The sequence below is a fragment of the Falco naumanni genome, chromosome 8, assembly GCF_017639655.2.
Source record: "Falco naumanni isolate bFalNau1 chromosome 8, bFalNau1.pat, whole genome shotgun sequence".
Taxonomy (NCBI): Eukaryota; Metazoa; Chordata; class Aves; order Falconiformes; family Falconidae; genus Falco; species Falco naumanni.
Genome location: NC_054061.1, coordinates 63,334,197 through 63,356,843, shown reverse-complemented (window position 1 = coordinate 63,356,843; position 22,647 = coordinate 63,334,197). Strand labels below are relative to the sequence as shown.

At 40.9% G+C, this 22,647-nt stretch overlaps 1 protein-coding gene across 5 annotated transcripts; it reads left to right on the top strand.

Moving 5' to 3' along the window:
- The first annotated feature begins 850 nt into the window (after window positions 1–850).
- STK17B (serine/threonine kinase 17b) lies at window positions 851–20,375 on the top strand. Of its 5 annotated transcripts, none has more exons than XM_040602977.1 (9): window positions 851–941; window positions 3,938–4,093; window positions 7,857–8,069; window positions 12,361–12,505; window positions 12,714–12,840; window positions 13,740–13,788; window positions 15,193–15,372; window positions 17,434–17,707; window positions 19,691–20,375. In XM_040602977.1, the coding sequence occupies exons 2-9, from the start codon at window positions 3,972–3,974 to the stop codon at window positions 19,763–19,765; spliced, it is 1,185 nt and encodes a 394-aa protein (XP_040458911.1). In that variant the 5' UTR covers window positions 851–941; window positions 3,938–3,971; the 3' UTR covers window positions 19,766–20,375. The 5 variants fall into 5 exon arrangements, with proteins under 5 accessions (XP_040458911.1, XP_040458916.1, XP_040458912.1 ...); XM_040602978.1 differs by lacking the exon at window positions 851–941 and adding an exon at window positions 1,513–1,624; XM_040602980.1 differs by lacking the exon at window positions 851–941 and adding an exon at window positions 2,095–2,163.
- Window positions 20,376–22,647: the final 2,272 nt, after the last annotated feature.

Here is a 22,647-nt window from a genome sequence, read left to right as displayed (position 1 = left end):
ATTTTACTCCTGTGGATCATTCGGTATGTTCGGAATGCTGCTTGCTTTTCATACTGCACAAAGAATGCCTCTGAACAAAACTGATCTTTTCTACATGTCGTATTTTTATTTGGCAGCTGTATTAGAAGTCGTGTTGTCATGAGGAAAGGGCATGGTGTGGACCTCTGCAGAGACAGCGGAACTCTGCAGGAGAGAGTGAAGACTTTGGACTTTTTTTGTCAAAAATATCCACAGCTCAAAATACTGAAAGTCTAGATGGAAGGTCAAGCGAGCAGGACTTATGCTTGAAAAGCATCTCTTGTTCTTAGTAGGTGTATGTTATTGTGCCAGCTACGATGTATAACGCGTTCCAAAGTCTTGAAGAGTACTTCCCGTTTTCTCAGACTGCGTATCTCACCTTCATTTATACTGCTCTAACTGATCTTACCGTAGGCGCTGCTGTGACAGTGTGACGTGGGTGCTGTACTCGCCATGCACATAGCAATTACCCATTGCACTGGCAGTGCCACGGCATAAACAAAATTAACCCAGTAGCTCTAATGGCACACTGCTCAAATTAAGTTTGTAACTCTTAAAATTCTTAGCTGCATTACTGTTAGTGCCTTTATGGCAAATCTATTATAAAACAGATGTTTGCAAATTTTTAGGGCAGCTGGTTGGATTGCTTCATGGAGGAAATAAATTTGACAAACAAATTGCAGCTATTTTAGAACTCTTTCTAATTTCAACTTATTTCTAAAGCATGCTTTAGGCTGTTTTGTATCCTCAGAAAGGGTGTTTGAAACCACAACTTAAAGTCTTTTTTTTTTTTCTTTTTCTCGGCTCCTTAAAGCAAGAGGCTCTGAAGACGCCGTAGCTGCAGAGGCTGAGGCAAGAGGCTCTGTGCAGGGTGCGGGCTGTGTAAACGCCATCAGGAGCTGGTGCTGTTCCACGGGATGTCGGTGAGCCCGGCCATCCCCGCCCCGTGCCCGGCCGCCCCGCGGGCCCTGCAGGCCTCGCAGCCCGCTGGCACGCACGGAGCCCCGCAGGCGAGCGGCCGTGCGGTGGGGTGGGTGCGGGGTGGCTGTGGGGCCGTGCCTGTGCCCCGGGCTGCCCGGGTTGGGCCCGCTCAGCGCCACCGCGTCCCGTCCCGTCCCCGGCCGCAGCGCGCCCCGCACCGCCGCGCCGTTGGGTTAAACACAGCTGCCGGTGCCCCTCGCCCCTGCGCGCCGTCAGGCGGCCCGACAAGATGGCTCCCCGGGCCCGCGGCCGGCTCCCGGCTCCCCAGCCACCCGCCTCAGCGGGGCCGGGCCCGCGGGGGGAGGCGGGGGCGGAGCGGGGCGCGAGGGGGCCGGGCGGGCGGCACCTGCCGCCTCAGTCTGCTGCCGGGGGCGAGGCCGGCGGGGCGGGCGCGCGGCCCGCTCGGAGGGCGCTCCGGCCAATCGCCGCGCGGGCGGCCCGCCCAGCTGGGCGCTGATTGGTTCTTGGCGACGCAACCGGGCGGGCGCAGCCACATCTCCCGGGCTGAGCGTTGGCGGCGGCGGCTGTGCGGCGGTTGGCGGCGGCGCGGGACGGCCTGCAGCGCGCGCGCGGGGGCCGTCGCGGCGACCGTTGGCCCGTGAGGGGAGACCGACGGCGGCGGGAGGTGCGTGTGCCCGGGCCGGGGGGGGGGGGGGGGGGGGGGGGGGCGGGGGAGCACGGGTGCCTGGGCCGGGGCCGGCGGGACGCTGGAGTCTCGCCCTGCCTGCCCCGGTCCGGGTCCGGGCGGGGCGCGTCTCCCCGCCGCGGGCAGCGCTGGCGGCGGCACCGCGCGGCGCGGGGGGGTGCCCGTGAGGAGAGCCGGGGCGCAGCGCGGGGTCGGCGGCCCGTGCCGAGCGGGTGTCGGGGGCGCGGGTCTCTCGGGCCCCGCGGGCCGGGATGTGCGGGGCGCGGGGCCGCGCCCCCCCCCCTCCGCGGCGTGAGGCGGCCGCGGGAGCTCTGCGGGGCGTCAAGCGGGGGGATGCGCTGCCCGCCCCCCTGCACACCCGCCGCCGGGCCCTGCCCCGCACCGCCGGCCGGCTCCTCCCGCAAGCGGCTCAGCGCGGTGCTTTCCCTGCGGCGGGACCGGTTAGCGGGAGCTGTTACTTGCAAACTTCTGCGCGACTCTGCAGTCTGTCACTTGGGGCTTTTGGGGCAGCAGCGCAGGTATCGCTTCTGATTTTGGAAGTAGCTAATGCATTAGGATCTGTGCCTTTTTTCACGGCTAATTGGATTTGAACTTGGTTTGCGTGCTCCTCAGCAGGTTCTGTGCCTGGTTGTGGGTTGCCGTCTGCTGTCAGTGTGTGTTTTTCTCTAATCTTGATAATACCAAGCTAAAACGAGGTGTGTCTTACCGGAGAAACAGAGCTAACTCAACGTAAGACAAAAGTTCTCCTTAATAATTATTCCTTAAGATTAACGACATGAAATGAAAGTTTATGTAATAAATTTGATAGCTGTAAGCTCTGAATTGATTAGATTAGCTGTCTAACGTAAATTTTCTCGTGCTGCAGCACTGCAGAAGCAAGATAATTTTAACTGTTAAGCTGTATGTAGGGAGTACAGCTCTATGGAAAGTCATGTAAAACTTAAGACATATAGATCAGTTTCTTAAATGATAAACTGCCACCTAATTGGGAAAGAAGAATTGTGTGTGTGTTACAAATGAGACAATTCAAAGACTTGTATGTTAGATAGTATTTGACCCCTTGATAATCTTTATAGAAGCTATTTCAGGCTTATCAAATGCTGCTTTAAAGATATTCTTAAACTGAGTGGTTTGGTTGGGTTTTTTTCCTTGTTTAAGTATGAATTATAATTTAAATCTAGAATAGTTCTGGTATGTTACACCAGCTGTTAATTCGAACAGTGTTTGATGGGTACTGGATTATATTTGAATTGTAACTAGTTTGAGTGCTCCCCCAGAGTTTCTGATGGTACATTTGAAAACTGAAAGTTTGTTTTTGTAAGTTTAACTGTATCTGAACTATTATTTGCCTTGTATTATTTTTTCTTTGATAATTAAGGTAAACCTACTCTTCTAACTTAAAATAAACCATCAATTAAGGTTTTTGTTACCCTTCAATAACCTCTTTTTTGCCTTGCCTTTGCATTTCACCTGAAGACATGCTTCAGGTCTGTAAGTGCGAGTGCCAAACCCCCAGTATTTCTACTGTTCGTTTTGGGGGATTTTGGTGGTGGGTTTTTTTCTTTTTTTTTAAGAAATAGCGTGGATGGGTGCATCTTCGCAATGTGCTGTTCTACTGGTTCATTAAGGTAATTGAATCAGGTTTCCTACATCATTTGGTTCTAAATGATCTGAACTTGCAAAGAGGATGTTACCCGTTCATGCTGCTTTTTGATAATTAATTTAGTGTTAAAGTGAAACTTAGATGAGCTACGAGTGAGTTTAGTAAGAAATGTGAATTTTCCCACTGGAAGAAAAAATACTTTTTTTTTTTCCTGTGGTTGGCTATTCCTGCTGTGTTGCAGACAACAAACAGGAAGGAGTTTTGGTTAAGTTCCCCAGGGATACCAGTCAAAAGTGTAGACATGTGAATTGCTTGAACTTACCCAGAGCCCACAGAAGAGTTAAAGCTTATTTTTAGAAAGCTAAAAAAAGAAAAGTACATATCATTAATAGTAAAAACCAGCATTTTTATTGCTACTGAAGCTTGTCCCTAGTATTTTATGGGTATGCTGCAGGAGACAGACAGACACACCAATTTATCTGAAATGTTAAAATTACTAAAAAAAAAAAAAGTTTTTTCTAAGCCTGTCTTGATTAGTGTTCGGTTCTTATTTTTGCAGTAATTTAGTGTGTTGTTTTCAGGTCATTACTGAACAAACTTAAGGCTATTCTAGTCTGATAGACCTGAACTCTAATATTCTGTGCTGTCATTATGGAATTTCAAAACTCTTAATTGTTTTGCTTTGACAGGTGACTGGTAGAAGAGAGAGACCTGTTCCTGACTATGTCGAGGAGAAAGTTGGAGAATAAAAGCCTTTCTGGCTTGTTAGCCACATCTCTGCAGACACAAATCAAGACAGACAATTTCCATAATTTTTATATGCTTGAATCAAAAGAGCTGGGAAGGTAAGATTTTTCCTATTTATTTTAGCAAGAGGAATTTCTGCTGTAAGAGAATTCATTGTGCAATGACAGGCTTTTTCTGGCAGACTTTCATGGTAGTAGATGGGGGGATGAAATATGCCTCTGTCCTCGCCTGCCCCTTTCTTGGCGGTATCTGACAGGTTCTCCAGGGACCAGGAAAAGGTACAGTGAGGCTTAAGTTGCCAGACTTTTTCATGTCAGAGAGGTTTAGCTTGTTTTCATAGGCATGTAGATCTGGGATTATGTTCCTTTTCTTCCATTTCCCCTGTCTAGTCACACATCACGTTCCAGGTACATAAACTAAAGAAGAGATGACGTAAGGTAATACTGCACAACAAAGAATAGGGATTTTGAATTGGTGGTTCTGGTTGGTTGGTTGAAGTTTTTTTGAAGTCCAGAAAGCAAGGAACTTTTTCTATCCCCCCTCCCACCCTCAAACATTTAGTCTATCAAACAACCTGCTGTTTCAGAGCAGTTTTTCAGCCTGCTTCCCTTGCTCATGTTTGCAACGGTAAAATAGGAAATAAAACAAAAGAACAAAAAGCGCTTGGTATTTACGATACTGTTTCAGACATCAGAGTTAATGCTTTTTTGAAAGCGCTGGCTTGATTCATACCTTGAAGATACTCAGTGGATTGGGTGTAGAGCCATGCAACTGTAATGCCACTGTGGTTGTGTTTCCAGGCTCTTTGAACAGAGGAGGCGTGGGCCAGTCCCGCCGCTTCTGTGCCATGCTGCTGTGCTACATAGCCATCTTTTGCCCCAGAACTTGTTTTGTCAGCCAAGATGCTCTTCACATTTGATTCTGTGTGCTTTTCAGCCTTGATCGTTCTCCTGGGGTTGTTCTTTTCCTAGCATGTGTTTTATCTGGTACGCTTTCATAAAGGCACACCTTGCAGCCAGTAATTTTCCTGTTTTGTTACCCTTTTGTCAGCTCTAGTTTTAAATTCTAGGCTCTATAGAAGCAGTGTATATGCACCATCCTCTAGAACTCCAGTATTCTTAAAATGTTTGATTTCAGATTATATATACCTGTGGGATGATGTCTAAAGCAAACAAAAATACAGATTTTGTGTGAATTCCAGCACACAGTCTGTAATATTTTTCTGTGTGTGCTAAACCAGACATAACAAAGTGCCAACATGCCAAGAAACTGAGAGAGTAGCATGTTTTCCAAACACACTTTTGACTTCTCCTGGCCTAACAGTGTGTATTTATTATTTTTGTTTGTTTGAAGTGTTTACAACACTTCCTAAGTAATGTAAAATCCACCTTTCTTTGTAGCATCGCTAAAAGATTTAATATGCTTTTATTTTCACTTGCAATTTTCTTCTTCCTCTTCAGGTTACTTAGTAAATGGTTCTTTTGTTCTTTGCTTAAGCTTCCCAGGCCCTGCTTCTTCCTCCCACACCTTATCTTTTAGGTCCTTTGGTATTTAAGCCACTGACTCACGAAGCAGGCAGGTTCTGTTTAGTGGGTTAGGTAGTTCTGTCCCCAGCGTGTGGATGGCGTGGCTTCTTTTGAAGTAGTTGAATTTCTGTGGTCTATATCTTGGGATATGAAAACAACTTGAAATTGGTTTTTATCTCATAAAACTGGGCTGTGAAGTGTGATGGCTAAGCAGTTGCCTTGCAGGCAACAAGGAGTGGGAAGCACTTTCAGTGCAGCACTTCAGATCTGAGTGGTTTTGCATTTCTGGGGGAATTCCACTGCTCTACAACCATTTTTTTTAATCTTGATAATTTTGTCTTAATTGGTGCACTACAAATACAGTATAAACAAGTGAAAATTCTTGTATCATCAGTCTGGAGATACCGCTGACCCCTCAAAGCTGTTATACCCACACCAACTTGAAGGAAGATGTGCAAAAACTATTAGGGAACATCTTTCTGTTCTCATGAAACTCAACCAGTTCCCCTTTTTTTAACTTCAGAGAAACTTTTGTGGTTGACAGGGTGATGTGACGTTAAATGAGAATGTAAGCTGTGGGGGAGTACCTTGAACTCTTGTATGTGATGAAATTCAGCTCAATAACTTAATGCTCTACAACAATAAGCTGGTTTAACAACTCGGAAAGGTCTTGGCCATTTCAGGCTTACAAATAGTTGCTAAAATGAAGAGTGTGCGTGTATCAGACTACAAATAACTTTCACCTCTTTAAATTTTTCTTTTGAGTTTTTGTACCCTTACATTTCTAAATCTAGTGTTTTGAGAAAAGGATAGAGAAATCCTGCAACTCATTGATGTTGAAATAAATGATGACAGAGAAGCTGTTCTGTTGAATGTACTTCTAGATAAGTGATAGTAGTATGATTAAAGGTCGGCTTTACGTGTTTATTTTAGCCAATTCGTACAAACTATTTAACACTTACTTGCAAATGGAAATCTGATTTTTCATGAGATGCCTATACTCTTTGATTAAATACTGAAGTCTAGATTGATTTATTTTTTTTCCCAAAAAAGCTTCAGACATTTTTTTTGGAGATCTTCCTTTGAGGCGCTGGGGGTTTTTGCACCAGAAGAAAGGCAAAGCCTACAGGGCAACATAGTCCTTTCTACTAAAGAAGCTAATTTAGTTGAAAAAGCGCAGCTCAGCTGAGCTTCTTCATTAAATTTGTTCTTAGTATGCAGTGGTAACAAAAAACATGCATGGAAAGGCACTTTTTTAAAGGCATTAGTGTAGATCTGGTTCTTTGTACACAGTTTTATAACTGTTTTTAGAACTTTACACAATTTTTTTTTAGCCCATAAAGTGTTGGTTTTTTTTAGTAATGTTTCTTGTATCATTTGAAAACACATTACAAGTATGCAACTAGACATTTCTGGGAATGCAAAACTGGTTGTTATAAAACTTTGTTTTTTCAGGAGTTTATAACTTGGCTTAAAAAACTGCCCTTTTTTTCCCCCCCTAATTTTATAAAAGGTCAGCTTGGTGTTCTAACTACAGTATGTGGTTTTCTTTTAAAAACATTTCCTTGCCAAAATACATTTTTGTTTCCATACCTAAACAGTTGGCTAGGAAATAAAGCAGCATGCTCTATCTAACTGTAATAGAGAAGAGAATGCTAAGTAGTGGGTGGGTTTTCTCTTAAGATTTTTCCAAGCGTTTTGCAGATACCTGGGTGTTTTTCTTAGCAGTACTACGTGATTTGTAGAGGGATGTTCTCTTTTTGACTCTAAAATTTTCTGCACTGAAGACTTCCCCCCACCCACACCCCCCCCCAGCATACAAACATGCTTTATTTTCCATGTTCATTCTCTGCATTTCACAGGGTTTTGCTTTGTTTATTACCGTATCCTGTAGGTGCTGTAATGTGGTTGAGTTGTTTTAATACAGTATTGCCAACTGGAACAAAGCCCTCAGCAGCCTGGTAGGATCTCACAGCTGGGCCTGCTTTAAGCAGAAGTTTTTGCTAGAGACCTCCAGAAGTCCCTTCCAACCTGGGTTACTCCAGCACTGTGTGACCCTACTGTGAGACTGTCGGTGTCACCTGATGCACTAGTTTAATGCTTAGCTAGCCTGTATGAAAGGAATTGTACTGGGTCTCGCCAAAGCTTCATCTAGCTTAATGTCCTTGTTCCTACAGTGGCTGAAAGTCATTGTTCAGGGAGTAGGCCAAACATGGCATTCCCCTAATTATTTTTTTTTTTAGTTTCCAATTATTTGTCATGCCTTTTTATTTCTAATGGCAATTGATTTACTTTTTATGTCTTAGGTTTTAATGTTTTCCCATTTATTTTGTAGGGGAAGATGTGCTGTGGTTAGAAAATGTATAGCTAAATCCACAGGCCAAGAGTATGCAGCTAAATTTTTAAAGAAAAGAAGAAGAGGTCAAGACTGCAAAGCAGAGATTCTTCATGAAATCGCCGTACTTGAATTAATGAAATCTAATCCTCGCATAGTTAATCTTCATGAAGTCTATGAAACAGCAAATGAAATCATCTTAGTGTTGGAATAGTGAGTATGCCTTCATCAGATGTTCCACATTTGTAGTTACAAATCTGTCAAGATACTAATTTCTTGCAGGAGTTGCTTGAACACCCAGAAGAATTACAACAGTAAGCTATATACATATGCTAATATTTCATTATGATATACTTTATAAGCTCATAGGGACTTTTGAATCAGTTGCTGTTAATTTGAATCTGTTGTTTTGTACGTGTGTTCTACTGCATCCAGAGCTGATGAGTTATGTCAAACAATATGGAATAAGGCATTAAACAAAATACCAAAACCTACAGTAGTTCTATACTCAAAATTTTAAAAATGGACTGAAAGTTGTGGGTTTTTAAATACTATTAAAAAAAAAAGGTCGTCTCTTTTCATTGCGTAACTTCTGTGGACCATTTCATGCAATTTCAAACTGAATTTTTTTTTTCCTTTTAAGTACTATCTCGGGAAGGTAATTTTGATAAAACTTGCCTGTTTGAGCAATTTATTTCTTCTGTTAGTTCAATTTTTGTAAAAAAGCTCTGATCAATTTTCAGGTCAGTCCAACCTAATATAAAACCTGAATACAAACTCTAGGGTGCAATTTCTTTGTTTTATTATTATTATTTTAAGTGGGGTTTTTTTCTTAATCTTTTGTGCAAGGTGACTGGAGAGAATGTTCTTGAATCCCATAGAAAGTGCATAGTGCTTTGATGCATCTTAAATCATACCATAAAAAAATATAATAGCATGGATACTAAGAACACAGGTTTTGGAGAAGCTGAGCACATCCATGTTCTGTGAACTTCAGTCACTGCTTGATGCTTATTGGTGACTGAGAACTTGCAATTCTGTTGCAGATTCTGAGCTTTGAAATTGAGTGGTTTTGTTGTTTTAGAACTGTTTGGTTTTTGGAGCTGTTTCCTCCAAAATTCCCTAATCTTTTTAGACGTCCTTGTGGCTTTTTAGCTTGGAAAACAAGTCTAACTTGGGAATTTAATTTGAAATATCTTAATCATATTTGCTGTATAGGTACATGGTTGTTTGGAGTGTAAGGGAAGTTCCTCTCTAGGATTTTAGCTTCATGTACAAAGTATTTGAGGAGCTATTAAGAGTGATCTGCATACCCCATAATAAGTTCCTTCAGATTTTCCAAAGAATGTAGCTGATTATCTTTAAAAATGCTTTTTTTTCATGGAACTAGATGATACCTAACATACTATTTGTTGTTCTGAGAAGGCTAAAATGATAATGATGTAGAAGTAAAGACAAAATGACAAGTGTTGAACTATTTATCAAGAACAAGTGCAAGTTCACATAAAAGCCATACTGATTTTCTTGCTTCTCGTTGAACTCTGCTGTCTTGATTATTAAAGCTCTGTAATGAAACAACTTCCTTATACTACTTTGGTGTTGATGGTCTGCTTTGCAGTAGTGTTCCAGAGTGGTGCAGTAAGTGTTCCTAGTTCTACTGGGATAAGTACAGGGCTGATTCTGCTTGTAAATTATGTCCTTCTGTAGCAGAAAACATGGATTTTTTTTTTGGTTTTTGCTTGTTTCTCATTATCAGAACTCTGAAGCAGCATTTTAAAAGAATTGTAAGAAATTAGTCTCTTACTCATAAAATATGTCACAAGCCTCTTCAGTTTAGCTGTATTTTTGCTCCTATATATAGTCCTTGCTGCTGGATTGTATTGGTGGGGTTCTTTGGAAGATGCAGAAATAAGAGTCAGTTTGTATAAGCACACATTTTCTCAATAAAGGAGAGAAATGGATGCTAGTTCCTAATAAGGGGCATCTTTGTAGAAAGAATTACTGAAGATGTGAATACTCCAAAAGCCCCACAATGGAGATTGTTATTCTTCTAATCTGATGGTCAAAGGTAATTGGAGGAATCCGGTTAGAGAGAAACCAGGCAGCTGTGCTTGCTTGCTTCATGGCTGTACCAGGCAGCTGAACTAATTTTCAAATCTCTCTAGTTCCATTCATTGAAGAACTGAGTGAGGCTCCACAGAGTCAGACCGAAGGTCTGTCTAACCTGCTGCCCTTTCCAGCAGTGCTGTAGGGAGATGCGATTTGGGAAGAACTAAGGAGTGTATGATCCTGTCCACTTTTTGCTGTGCATTCTCTTTGCGCTGCCCCAGCACCCAGAGGTATTGCACTGAGGATACCTCTCTGCCTCTTCCTTTTTAGTATCTGTCAATCTGTTTTGCCCTTCTTTGAACCTCACGATACCATCTGCTTCAGTGGTAAGAAATTCTGGATGTTTGTTACCTACTGTGTGAAGAAATACTTTCTTTTGTCAATTTTAAACTAATTGGCTAGTTTCATCCGGTGCCTCCTAGTTCTCATATTGTGAGACTCCAGTGAATAATAGTTCTTTGTTCATCTCTGAACCAGCTTTAGTGTTTTTGTAAGCCTCATTCATGGACTTGCCCCCAGTCTTCTTTCCAGAATGAAGAGTTGGTGTTGCTGGTTTCTTCTTGTAAAGCAGCTGTCTTACTTGCCTGTCTCTGTGTCTTCACTAATCTTACATCCTTCTTGAAGATACAGAAACCAGAAGTACATGCTGAGGTTTTATACTGAGCGTCACTTTGCTGCCCTGGGTTCCCAGGAGCCCTCCTGATGGTAGCCATGTATGTTGGCTTTTGTTTTGGCTGCTCTGCACACTGGTCTGATTATTTCGGAGAACTGTCAATTAAAATTGTCTGAACGGTACCTGCCAGTTCAAAGTCTGGCTTTGTGTAGGATTCTGTTTGGTTATTTTTCTGAAGATACCTTACATTTATGTATGCTACAGGCCATCTGGTGCTCTTTTACTCGCTTTCTCTTCTGCTTGTTAATGTCTTCCTTGAACTGGGGAGCCGAAACCAGGATGCTGTGGTCTAGTGCACTGGGGAGTCGCTTGCCTCAGCCTACTGGCTGTGCTGCTGTTACTACCGCCCAAGGTGCTGCTGACTGTCTTTGTGCGTTCAGCTCACTGTGAGGACCTCCGAATCCTTTTCAGCAGAGTTGTTCACCTCTACCCATCTGGGTGTCCACCCATTCAGAGCATGGTGTCCTAACTTGGATACAAGAATACTGTGGGAGACAGTGTTGAAAACCTTGATAAAGTAAATGACATCCACTGCTCTTCCCTCATCTATGCTTTGTCGTAAAGGCAACTAGGGGAGGCATTACCAGACCTTGCATAGCTCCAGCAGGTTAGTGGCTGTGTTTATCCACAGAGTTTATAGACTCTGTTATTTTACTAATGATGAAATTCAGGCTTACTGATCTGTGTTTTGAGGTAGCCCTTTGTCCTTAAGATAAAGAAACTTCAGGCATTTAGAGCAGGCTGAATAATGATTTCAAAACCAGCACAAAAGGAAACAGCTGACACTGCAGCGAGGTATAGAAGTATAACTGATAAACCATATGCAACGTGGTTATTTCCATGCTTCCTTTATGCTGTAGGGTTTTCTGTAAACAAGCGGCCTATTTCTGAGGAAGACACACTTGAGATGCTGTATGAAATCTTGAAGCTTATCAGTCTCATTTCTGTTGTTAGTGTGGATGTGGTAGATTTCAAGGTGACAGAGCAGAGTCCTTGTGTTTCTGAATATTCTGTGTCTAGTAGATTTCTGGAAGATACTGCTCACTAACTGATTAGGCAACTGTATATTTAATGAGCAGCAGTGTGTCAGATTTTCTTCCTGGTACCTCTCTGATTCTTAGTCTTCTGTCAGTGGCAGGATCTAGAGTGACAATTAAGGAGTTTCCTGCCACTCTAGAAATATTTTTCAGCAGCTCTTAACTGTTCACTGCATTGTGTTTTTTGTATTTACACCACAGCCACACCATGTAAAAAAAATGATGGCTTTTACTGCCAAAATTCAGATAAAAGGAATACTTCTGGCCTTTCTTGCTTTGAATTATTTATGGAACTAGTCTAACGGAAGAAATTTGAAGTTGACTTGAAGAGAAAGGCTTCTTTTGTTAGGGGATGATGGTAGAACTCATCTTCCTGAAGGCATCTTCACACTTGCTTACAGGAAAGCATGCTTGAGGCTACTAAAGCATTATGAGGTTTTCAGCCACAAAGGTCTGTTTCACTGTCTCAACTGCTGTTGCTGGGTATGAGGAAAGAAAAAGCATAATCAGGTATTTTTTTTTCCTTTTCTAAGTGCCTATGTGATGTGTCTTGGTGTAAGTGTCTGGTTTCTTAAAAAGGAAGAAAAAAAAGTAGTAACGTAAATGGGTACTATATATAAAATTTTTCCTCACTTAAGCTTGAAAATGCAAACTTAATACTTAAATGTTCTTGAATGTGTTTCAGTGCTGCTGGAGGAGAAATATTTGACTTGTGTGTCCCTGATCTGGATGACAGAATTGGTGAAAGGGATATTGTAAGACTTATAAGACAAATACTTGAAGGACTTCGTTGCTTGCATGAAAACAATATTGTTCATCTTGATTTAAAGGTGAGGCTGCAGCAAACTTTTTATTTTAGTACTTTATCTTCAATTTAATATTATGATAATCAGTCATTTGTTAAATACATTACAAAGATGAGTGTGTTGGAGATAAAATAATGGTTAAAAAAATTAGCAACAAACTGAAATGTCATTTAGTACATTGGGGTTTTTTTGCTGCTTGTATTATACTAATCGAGAATTAAATCTTTTCTAGCCTCAAAATATTCTGCTGAGCAGCATCAATCCTCTTGGTGATGTAAAAATTGTAGATTTTGGTATGTCTCGGAAGCTTGAGAATTCTAGTGAACTGCGGCAGATCATGGGAACAACAGAGTATCTAGGTATGGAAGAGTTGCTTCACGATTTCTGATGTGTGGCTTCGAAAAAACAGAAACAGTTCATTTAATGTGCTTATCAACTTAGCATTCATTACTGGAGAAAGACCAGTGGCAGGATAAGGCAACATGTTTTGAGCTCTTTGGTTGTTCTTGAGTAGTCAACAAATACTTGCACCAAAAATATCCCAAATTGTATCACTAAGTGCACCTCTTGATTCCACGCTGTGATGCAGACTGTTAAATCAACAATAAATTTTGTCTGTTAAATTTTTTGATTGGAGTTGAAACGCAATGCTAGCATGCTTAAAGATAAGTTCTTTGAATTAGTAGTGCCATTTAGCGTGGTGATTTAATGAGATTAAAATATTCTTTGGAAAGGGAAAAGCTTCTATTAACACTTGGCCCTCTCTGAGGGGCAGGTTTACTTAATGTTTTGCCTGCACTCAATTTTAAGAGCACTTCAGTCTGTAGTGAATAACTTGCTATCTAGCATACACTAACAACCACTACAATTGGCTTGGTCAGCTGGCTTTGCAGTGTTAATACACTGAAGGCTTTATGCATTCCCCTTAAAAAGCTATATACCCTAAAAATGTCTTCAAAGAATATTTTATGTTGCATGTGTCTGATTAGAAAATATATTGGGGCTTGGATAGAGTAGACACTAGGCCAGATTGATTCACACTAAAATGGCACTATGAGGCATCACTGGGTCTAACCAAACAGAAATAACTTTTCCACCTTTCTAGCTTGAAAATAAAAAAAACTTGATGGTTGAAGCTGTATGTTTAGTGTCATAATAATAGTTGGCAAAAAACTACTGAAAATGTAGTGTATGATTCAAGGCTACTTGAATAATATATCTATTAAAGTGTTTTTCTTCTCATCATCTCTTTCTCTAGCTCCAGAAATCTTAAACTACGATCCTATTACCACAGCTACAGATATGTGGTAGGTTGTATATGTAAATTCATTTTATTGAAGTAGGCATGACCACTTAACAATCTAGGGGCCAGATCCAGACTCTGATGTGGTTTTATCTGGCTTCCAAGAATGCCTTTCTCTTGGTGAGCTGACCAGAAGAGGAGAGTTGGGATGGGAAGGAGCCCTCAGGATACTCGGGGCTTACAGGAATTCTGTATATGGGCCCGTTGCATACCTAGTAGGGAATGCAGGCAGCTTCCGAGCATGCCAGAGTGTAGGTATTTGTTACAAGGGAGCAAGAACAATGACTGGATAGCATACTCTAGGTATTAGTTACTCTTGGATGACATGCTTCAGGTATGAACTACTTTGGACACTCTTTCCTCCCCACTTCTGTATCATTAAATAATTTGATTATACAGATGGTAAGAAGTATTTTAACTTTCTACTTCTTACCTTTAGAGCAGTATCTGCAGAACAAGTCATAAAAAGAGACAAGTATCTTAAACTCTTAAAGAGATCCACAACTCTTAAGTATACCCTTGTAGCCTATTTTCATGAGCTATGGTAGTGTAAAGGCTAGCTTTGAGATTTTTTTTCTTAAAAACATAAAATATTCATATGCTTCTCTTGAGCACCTAAATAATTAAAATTCAGTTTTAAAAGTTGCTATGATCTAATTATTCCTTTGAAATTCTCAACTTACAATAGCAAATAAATCTGTTGGTGAATGTTTTTTAACCGCTTACTATTTGCCTGGTTTTGTGGGAAGATACAAAACCAGACTACTGGTGCTCTACTCGGAATGACAAACAGAGCAGCTGCGTGTGTCCACACTGTAATGACTACCAAAGTTTGATCTATCAGATCACAAAACAATTTTTATTATGCATCAAGAAATTATCTAGGATTTACAATAAATCACGTGATGTGTGGTACTGATGTTCTTGGTGAAAAACATCTCGGTGAGAGGATATTGTAATGCAACTTGGATGTCGATTGTACAGAAAGGCTGACTAAATCTCAGTCTTTGATACTTCATCTGGAATTGTAGTGAAAGATGGGGTTTTATTTACGTGAGATTTAGAAAGTTTTATCTTTTTGCAGTTCTCTTATCCAGAATTGCCATATGGCCAAGAGTGGCCCGTGTAAAAGTGATTATAGTCCCTTTTCTGAACAATTTCAATGAGAAGAAAAGGGTATATTAAAAGTAAGCAATTTTCAGAAATCTCTTCATTGAGGTATATGCATAGCTTTCCTTGTGTGTGCATGTGCATACATGCGTGAATCACATAAATCTGAGATGTCACATGTGATGTTTCTAATTCTTGGTGTGGAGAACATCAGGAAGTTTGATCTGAATCCCAGTAAATATGGGGGGTATGTTGTTCAGATATTCTAGCAGGATTATACATTGTGTTCTTACCTCAGGAATATAGGTGTAATTTCATACATGCTGCTGACGCAAGAATCGCCGTTTGTGGGAGCTGATAATCAAGAAACTTACCTTAATATATCTCAAGTTAATGTGGATTATTCAGAAGAAACATTTTCATCGGTTTCACAGCCTGCCAAAGACTTTGTTCAAAAACTTCTCATAAAAAATCCAGAGTAAGTGACAAACTCCTCAGTGCAAGAATCTGGTCTTCTGTGTTTGTGGAGCACCTAGAAAAAGTGAATGTTAATTTGGGAGCTTAATACTGCTGATATGATCAGACGTTTCACAATGCATTGGCATTATCAGCTAGATGCTTAAAAGTGTTTATGCTTTTCCATAATGCATAAAAAGGATCTTTGGTTTGCTGTCTGGCTGTGATTGCAGTCAGCCTTGTGCTTTGAGTGTTCTATTTTGCATTTCTTTATATTTTCATTCAGAGGACAGATTATTTAAAAATCTGCTGACATGTTATAGAAAGGTCACGTTCATGTCTACAACTTAACCTTTTATTGCACAATTTGGAGAGATAAAATGCAGTCTTTTTGGTGCAGTGCTTTTTTCTTTTCTGATTTACCTTCAATGTATCTTTCTACTTTAATACATTTTATATACAAACCTGGCAATGTTCTGACTCAGTATGTGTTCTTCAGAAACACAGAGTGTTTTGCCATGTTCAGTCTTTTAAAAGAAGTTCTCAATCAAAAGCACAAACTTCTTTTTGTTTGTAAGGCACACTTCCATAACTTTTCATTCTTTGGCAGTTCAGACTTGAATTAAGGCCTTTCAGAGCAGCTGAACTTTGAAAAGATAGTCTCTGAGAGTGGGAGAGTTAGAGACATTAACTATGTCTGTGCTTGCTGGATAGCATTAAAACTGTATATTTTTTAACTGTTGCACCAGCAAATGCAGTAAACAAAAAAACAAACAAAAAAACCCCCAACAAAACACAACAACAACAAAAACCCTCAAAAAAACTCCACCACCCTGAAAGATACATACGGGGCAATAATATTTAGTAGAGTCAGTTAGTCGTGGTTACTAGGCTTGGTGGGGTGTTACCAATTACAGAGCTACGTATTGTCGTTCATGGTGAGGCAGTAGCCCCTGTCTCCTTCGGAGAGCCCGCAGCAAGCCGGAGTGACCCTCTTCGTTGGCTGAGAGAGAGACTCCTGATCGGAGGGGACAGTGGGAGGCGATACCTGTAGAGTGCCTACTTTGACGAAATAACAGGCTCCATATAAATTCATGTCTGGACAGTCCTTTCTATTTTAGTATCTCACACAGAGGGTTTGTCAAGATCTGGAATAATTCACAAAAACCGTAGTGTCACGAGGGAAGCAGTTCTGAAGAGCCTGCTTTGGTTATGTTGGTGTAGACCTGCGGGATGTTTGACATGCTATCACTGTTAATACTGTGCTTGCTTTTTTGCTTCTGGGCATTGTGGAGTCTTCATCGTATCCTCAATAGCCTTTTTATTTTATTTTTCTCATTCCAGTTTTTGATGACTATACTCTCTTGAATCTTAAGAGGAAAAATCTGTCCTCAGATAGTCAACCCTGTAAAGTTACAGTTCTCTGACCAAAAAATACTCAGGTGTTCCAGTAGAGTTAAGGACACGTAGTGTGCTCTATCGCGTTTGCAGGAAGTTCTATGGACCTTAATGCAGAACATGATGAAACCTGTAGTAGCACTATACTAGGTTATCCAAAGGAACGATTTTCGAAGGTTGTGGTTTGTTTGGTAGTAACTATGTTCCAGAAGGGTTTACACCAGAATTGCAAGAGTAAAACCCTGCAAAATGTCAGGTAGAGCTGATGACATAATGTTGTTTAGCCCTCCTTGAGAACCTGACGGTGCATTAGCCTCCCTATTTGCAATGGCCTGTATAAAACATAGGACTGCAAAAGCATGTGGACATTTATATGTACAATGTTGGAAGTGTTCCGAGGGACTGTGGATATTTGCTGATTAATAGCTTACCGGTTCTGACATTCAGCTGTAGGAGAAACTGTCAATTAAAATTTAGATGCACGTTGCCAATACTTAACCTTGACTGTGGTAGGGTCTGATCTGTTTTGTAGCAGCCTTGGTAGTGGTGGGGGAACAGCAATACTAACTCTTTAGCGTCAATTCTGCTTAAGATTTCTTAGCATGTGTCAGAGCTATTTTGATTATGGTTTTAGTATTTCTGAAATTAACCTAAGCAACTTTACCCTTTTCTTTCTCTTTCGAAGGGAAAGACCCACAGCGGAGGCCTGTCTTTCTCATTTGTGGTTGCAGCAAGGGGAGTTCACACTCTTGTGTAGCCCTGAAGAAACTTGTTGCTCTTCTCTGCTGCCAGGACATGCAACAAAATGCTTAGAAGAGCGGAGTGTAAAATCCAGTTCTAATGGTACCTGTAGCAACAAGGAAGACAAAGAAAATATTCCAGAGGACAGCAGCATGGTCTCCAAACGTTTCCGTTTTGATGATTCGTTGCAGTATCCCCAAGACTTCATGACAGACTTCGTATGTTGATCTGTAATATAGACTTTTTTGTAAAAATGAATTTAGCATAATCTATTCCAGTGGCGAATATAAGATTATGGCTTGCCAGTTCATGCAGCATTGGCATACTGGAAATGCACTTTGATTCTTTTATGTTGGTGCCTCCTTTTCTGTCCATTGCGGGCAATGGATTTAACTCCTGAAAAATTGGGGTTGTTGCACCAATAAAATGAATTATTTTTTTTAAGAAGATATAATTAAATATTTTTGCACTTTTCAAGTTTCAGTCCAAAAGTGATGCCAGATTGAACAAACTAAAACCTGAAAATGAGTTTGTTCAAGCTCAAGTTTTGCCAGTGGTTAAATACATGTACACTTTTATAACTAGCCTTAATAAGAAATCGGTCTAAGCAGGGAAACCGAATCTAGCTGTCCTACTGGGCTTATTTGTGATCACTCTCATCCCTTTAAATGGAAGCTAAAGTTGGTATGTCTTGGGATTATGATACATCTGTTGGGGCCATGTGGAAAATTACTTCCTCTCTAGGATTGTTAGTAGTTAATGAAACATTTCTGCCTTACTGATCTGGTCCGCTCAGCAATTATAATACATATTCTGCGTTTTTGCTGTGTTGGATCTCTGCAGTGCTTGAATAGACAGCAGGCAGACTGTCATTCCTTGTGCTAGTGGTCCTTTGATTCTTATCGGTAAGTTGTATTTGAAGAGGATGAAGGTCCCACGCTGATGGGAACATTTGATAAACTTGTTAGTTTGCTTTCATAAAACCTCTGAAATAGTGCTGTCTACCTGTATCGACCTGTTCTTCATCTTAAGAAAAAACAAAACACAACACCACACCAAAAAAAAAAAACAAACCCAAACGGAAAGCCTCTTTAGAGTTAAAAGTAGTAACTGAATAAACTGAAAATAACCATTTTTGCCAGTGAAGCTGCAATTAAAAGCTTTTCATTATGCCCTCTAATGTAGAAATGCAGTGCATCTTTCTGTCAATTGTTGTTATGCATAATAACTTAGCTTTGTGCCCACTCTGAGAAATGGACTGCAGTGTGTTAGTTTTTAAAGACAAACTACCTAATAACTGTTTTAAGCCTTTCAATTTTGTTTGTTTAGTGGGTTTGTTATTTTTTCAAGTTATATCCCTTCCACTTCCTGTTTCTAAGCTCTGAGGAAAAAATGCCTATGTCAGTTTTTGACTTAGAGCAAATACCAGTCATGCCTTAACAGCCTGAAACTGATACTGACAAGATAAAATCCTGATCGTAACACTGAGGTTGGAAGCCTTTTTTTGTAGGGAATGTATTAAAGCTCTTGCAAATATTTTGAAAGTAAATGGCACTTTAAGATACTTTTGGGGTTTTCCACTCCTCAGAGCTTAGACTAAATTGTCTTTCGTTTGTTTTGTATAATAAAATACAACAATCTGATAATCGTTCCCAAGTGTGCCTGTGGACTTTTCAATAGCTAGGCAGATGGAGGTTTTGGAATAACCTATGGTTGAGAGGTGAACAGGGAATGGTAAAAGGTTGTATTTTACCTTTCTTCACACAAGGAAGAAATAAGGTTTTTTTACAAATAGATTTCAATATAGTATCACCATAATGTGTGGGGGTTTAGGACTGTTTTTATTGTGGGTGACACTCAAGTCAACAAGTGAAAGGCCGACTGAGGTGTAAGGCATGTGAGACTATCTTACAGCTTATGTTTGTTGGAAGTAGTAAGGACTTACTCCCATGTGAAATGAAGTAATGGATATATTCAGCACATATGAAGCTCAGATGCCGAAGTATAAGTGAACCACACTGAGTCTTCTCTATGTAATCTCACGTTGCTTTTTTCAGTGGGACTGATAATATATATAATTATAAATTACTTCACTGGAGGCAGTTGTTGGATTGTGTTCAGGTACTTTATACCCTTACTTTTCAAAGTCCTTGGCTTTTCCCAGTTGAAGTCATACCTAACCTTTTGTTTTTTTCCACCAGCATGGAGTCCAGTTTGAACTGGGTAAACTAAAAAACACAAACAATTTTGTATGCACTCAGAAAAAGTCCACTTAAGATAAAGGAGAAAATGTTGAAAAGCTGTGACATAGAAAGGTAGAAAATGATGTTTATAAAATTGTTACATTTTTAAATTCTGCAAAAATATTACTGAACTGAAATGACAACTGGGAAGCTTGTGAAAGTCTTCATACATGAGTATTCTACTTTTAACATCTGGAAAATAAAGCTGAAAGCATATGCCAGCACTTTATGACAAAGTTGTTATTCCTTAAGATTTTTATCATGATATCTGATGTTTACATTTCTTACTACTTTTGGGGCTAACTTAAATTTAAATAAGAAAATTGGTATTATGTGAGATACTTAAGTTTTGAAGACTTTATTTGTACTTTATGTAAACTTAAAATATACCTTGAATCAGGTTTTCTTCGGATCAGTGAGTTTGATTTATTTAAAAATATTATTGTGCACGCATAACTTCAACTGAATGTAAATACATACATTGTAGACAATTGTTAGCCTGTCTTGCTTCCTGCCATATTCCTGGGAATTAAAAAGTTTGAGTGATGAGTAACATTTTAAGATGACTGAAGTCATATTTCTATGTAGCTCATGACCTTTTTATATTTAAAAAAAAAATAATAAACTTTGCCTTTTTTCAAAACTTCTGTGTTTTCATTTCTTTGCAGAATCAGAGAATGGTTGAGGTTGGAAGGGACCTCTGGAAGACATGTTGTCCAGCCCCCCCAGCTCAGGCAGGGCCACCTAGACCTTGTTGGCCAGGACCGTGTCCAGATGGCTTTTGAGTATCTCCAAGGAAGGGGACTCCACCTTTCTGGGAAACCTGTTCATTGCTCAGTCATCCTCACAGTAAAAAAAGTATTTCCTTATGTTCAGACAACCTCCTGTGTTTCAGTTTGTGCCCATTCTCTCCTCTCCTGTCATGGGCACCATTGACAAGAGCCCGGCTCCATCTTCTTTGCACCCTCCCTTCAGATACTTATATATGTTGATAAGATCCAGCCTGAACTTTTTCTTCTCCAGGCAAACAGTCCCAGCTGCCTCAGCCTTTCCTCCTAGCAGGGATGCTCTAGTCCCTTAATCACCCTGTATGTCCACATGCCTTATGTACTGAGAAGCCCGGAGCAGGACTGGGTCTTCCTGTGCTTAGCAGAAGGGAAGGGCCAGCTCCAGCTCCTCACCTTTGTGGTGAGGGTGTGCTGCTGGCTCATGTGCAACCTGGTGTCTGCCAGGAGCCCAGCGCCTTTCCTGCAAAGGTATTTTCCAGCTGGGTGGCCCCAGCATGTACCAGTGTATGGGACTGTTCCTCCACAGGTGCAGAGCTTCGAGGTTCCTGTCAGCCCATCTCTCTGGCCTGCAGAGGTCCCCGTGGATGGCAGCACAACCCTCCAGTGTATCAGCTGCTCCCCCCAGTTTGGTCATCCGCAGCTTTGCTGAGGGTATGCTCTGCCCCATCATCTGGATTGTTAATGAAGATGTTAAACAGGATTGGAGCCAGTACTGACCCCTGGGGGGATGCTGCTTGTTACTGACCTCTAACTAGACTGTTCCACTGGTGGCTGCCCCCGGCGCCTCGCCGGTCCGCCACCTCCCAGTTCACCTCTCTCTGCTCATCCAGCCCACACATCAGCGGGTTGTCTATGAGGATCTTATGGGAGGCAGCGTCACAGGCCTTGTCAAAGTCCGTGTTGGCAACGGCTACGGCTCTCCCCTCATTCCACCACAGAAGCTAATGGAGTTGCTCAAGCGTAGCTTCCCCTTGGTGAATCCGTGCTGATGACTACGGATGCATGAGCCTATTGACTAACTTCTTGAAACTTTTATATGTGCCTGCGTTTTATCCATAAAAAGTTTGTGTTCCTGTATGTACTGGTCTAGTTAAGTCTTGCAGTATTTACTAAGGTGATAACCTTTTATGTGAAATTCTAATGGCCCTTGCTGAATGGCCATGTAAGGAAACTTAAATGGCACATTTGTGACTTATTAACTCTTGGGGCACTGATTGTACATTTGTTTCATTTTCAAGTAGATGGCTGGATTTAAAAAAACCAGTTTTTCTTTAGAAGGGGAATTACACTCAAAAGAGGTGGTAAACCCTTGTGGCCTGGATAATAGGTCTCCTACAAAGGTGCATTTAATTGACGAAATGAAAGCTTGCTTCTTGTTAGAAATGCACAAACGGGCTTTCTTTTTAGTGAAAGAAATAGCGCTTGGTTTGGTGTCGCTTGCAGCACTGAGTTCAGAAATTATCTCAATATTTGAGTTTCCTGCATTGAAGGTTCTTACCAGGAATGCTGCCTCGTTTCTGGATTATTATTTTTTAAGACCTCTAGAAAACACACTGTTCTGTTTAACACTAGTAGTAATTTGAGACAGCTTGACATTTCTGTCTTTTCAAAAGGCTTCCGAAGGAAGGAGAGGTTAGAAAAATATATCATCTTGATAACAGCTCCCCATCTTCTTACCAGGGCAGTCGTGCTCATACTTTTGCCAAGTAAGGTAAGTTACAGCCCTGACAGTAAACAAGGGCTCCTTTTTCTTTTTTAAACCAGCACCGACAGGTGCTCAAGCTCGTTTCAATATTCTTTGGGAGTGGCTGGGAGGAAGAAATAAGCACACAGGTTGTGGCCTGTAACCTGCTGTGTTTCCCTTGACACAGCTGAACCCAGATCTCTTCACTGTTTTTAAAGATCTTTTCCATGTTCCATAACTGTAGGACTGTGTTGTACCTCTGTGCTGTTACTGTGGTGGCTGTTTTTAAACAATTTGCAAAGTTATCGTTCCATGCTGGGCAGTAGTTCTGTTGTGGTAAGTGTGGAAGTCTCACCTTCTTATAGCGCAGCATGTTTCTGATGATTTTATTTTTTTTTTTTACAAGCAGTATGTAAATAATTATTGCCCTTCTTTTAGTGAAG

Excerpts from the sequence above, each read along its gene's own strand:
- STK17B (XM_040602977.1), top strand. The coding sequence starts at position 3,972 with ATGTCGAGGAGAAAGTTGGAGAATAAAAGCCTTTCTGGCTTGTTAGCC. Across the intron at positions 12,841-13,739 it reads GGGAACAACAGAGTATCTAG|CTCCAGAAATCTTAAACTAC; the intron begins GTATGGAAGAGT and ends CTCTTTCTCTAG. Across the intron at positions 15,373-17,433 it reads CTTCTCATAAAAAATCCAGA|GGAAAGACCCACAGCGGAGG; the intron begins GTAAGTGACAAA and ends TCTCTTTCGAAG.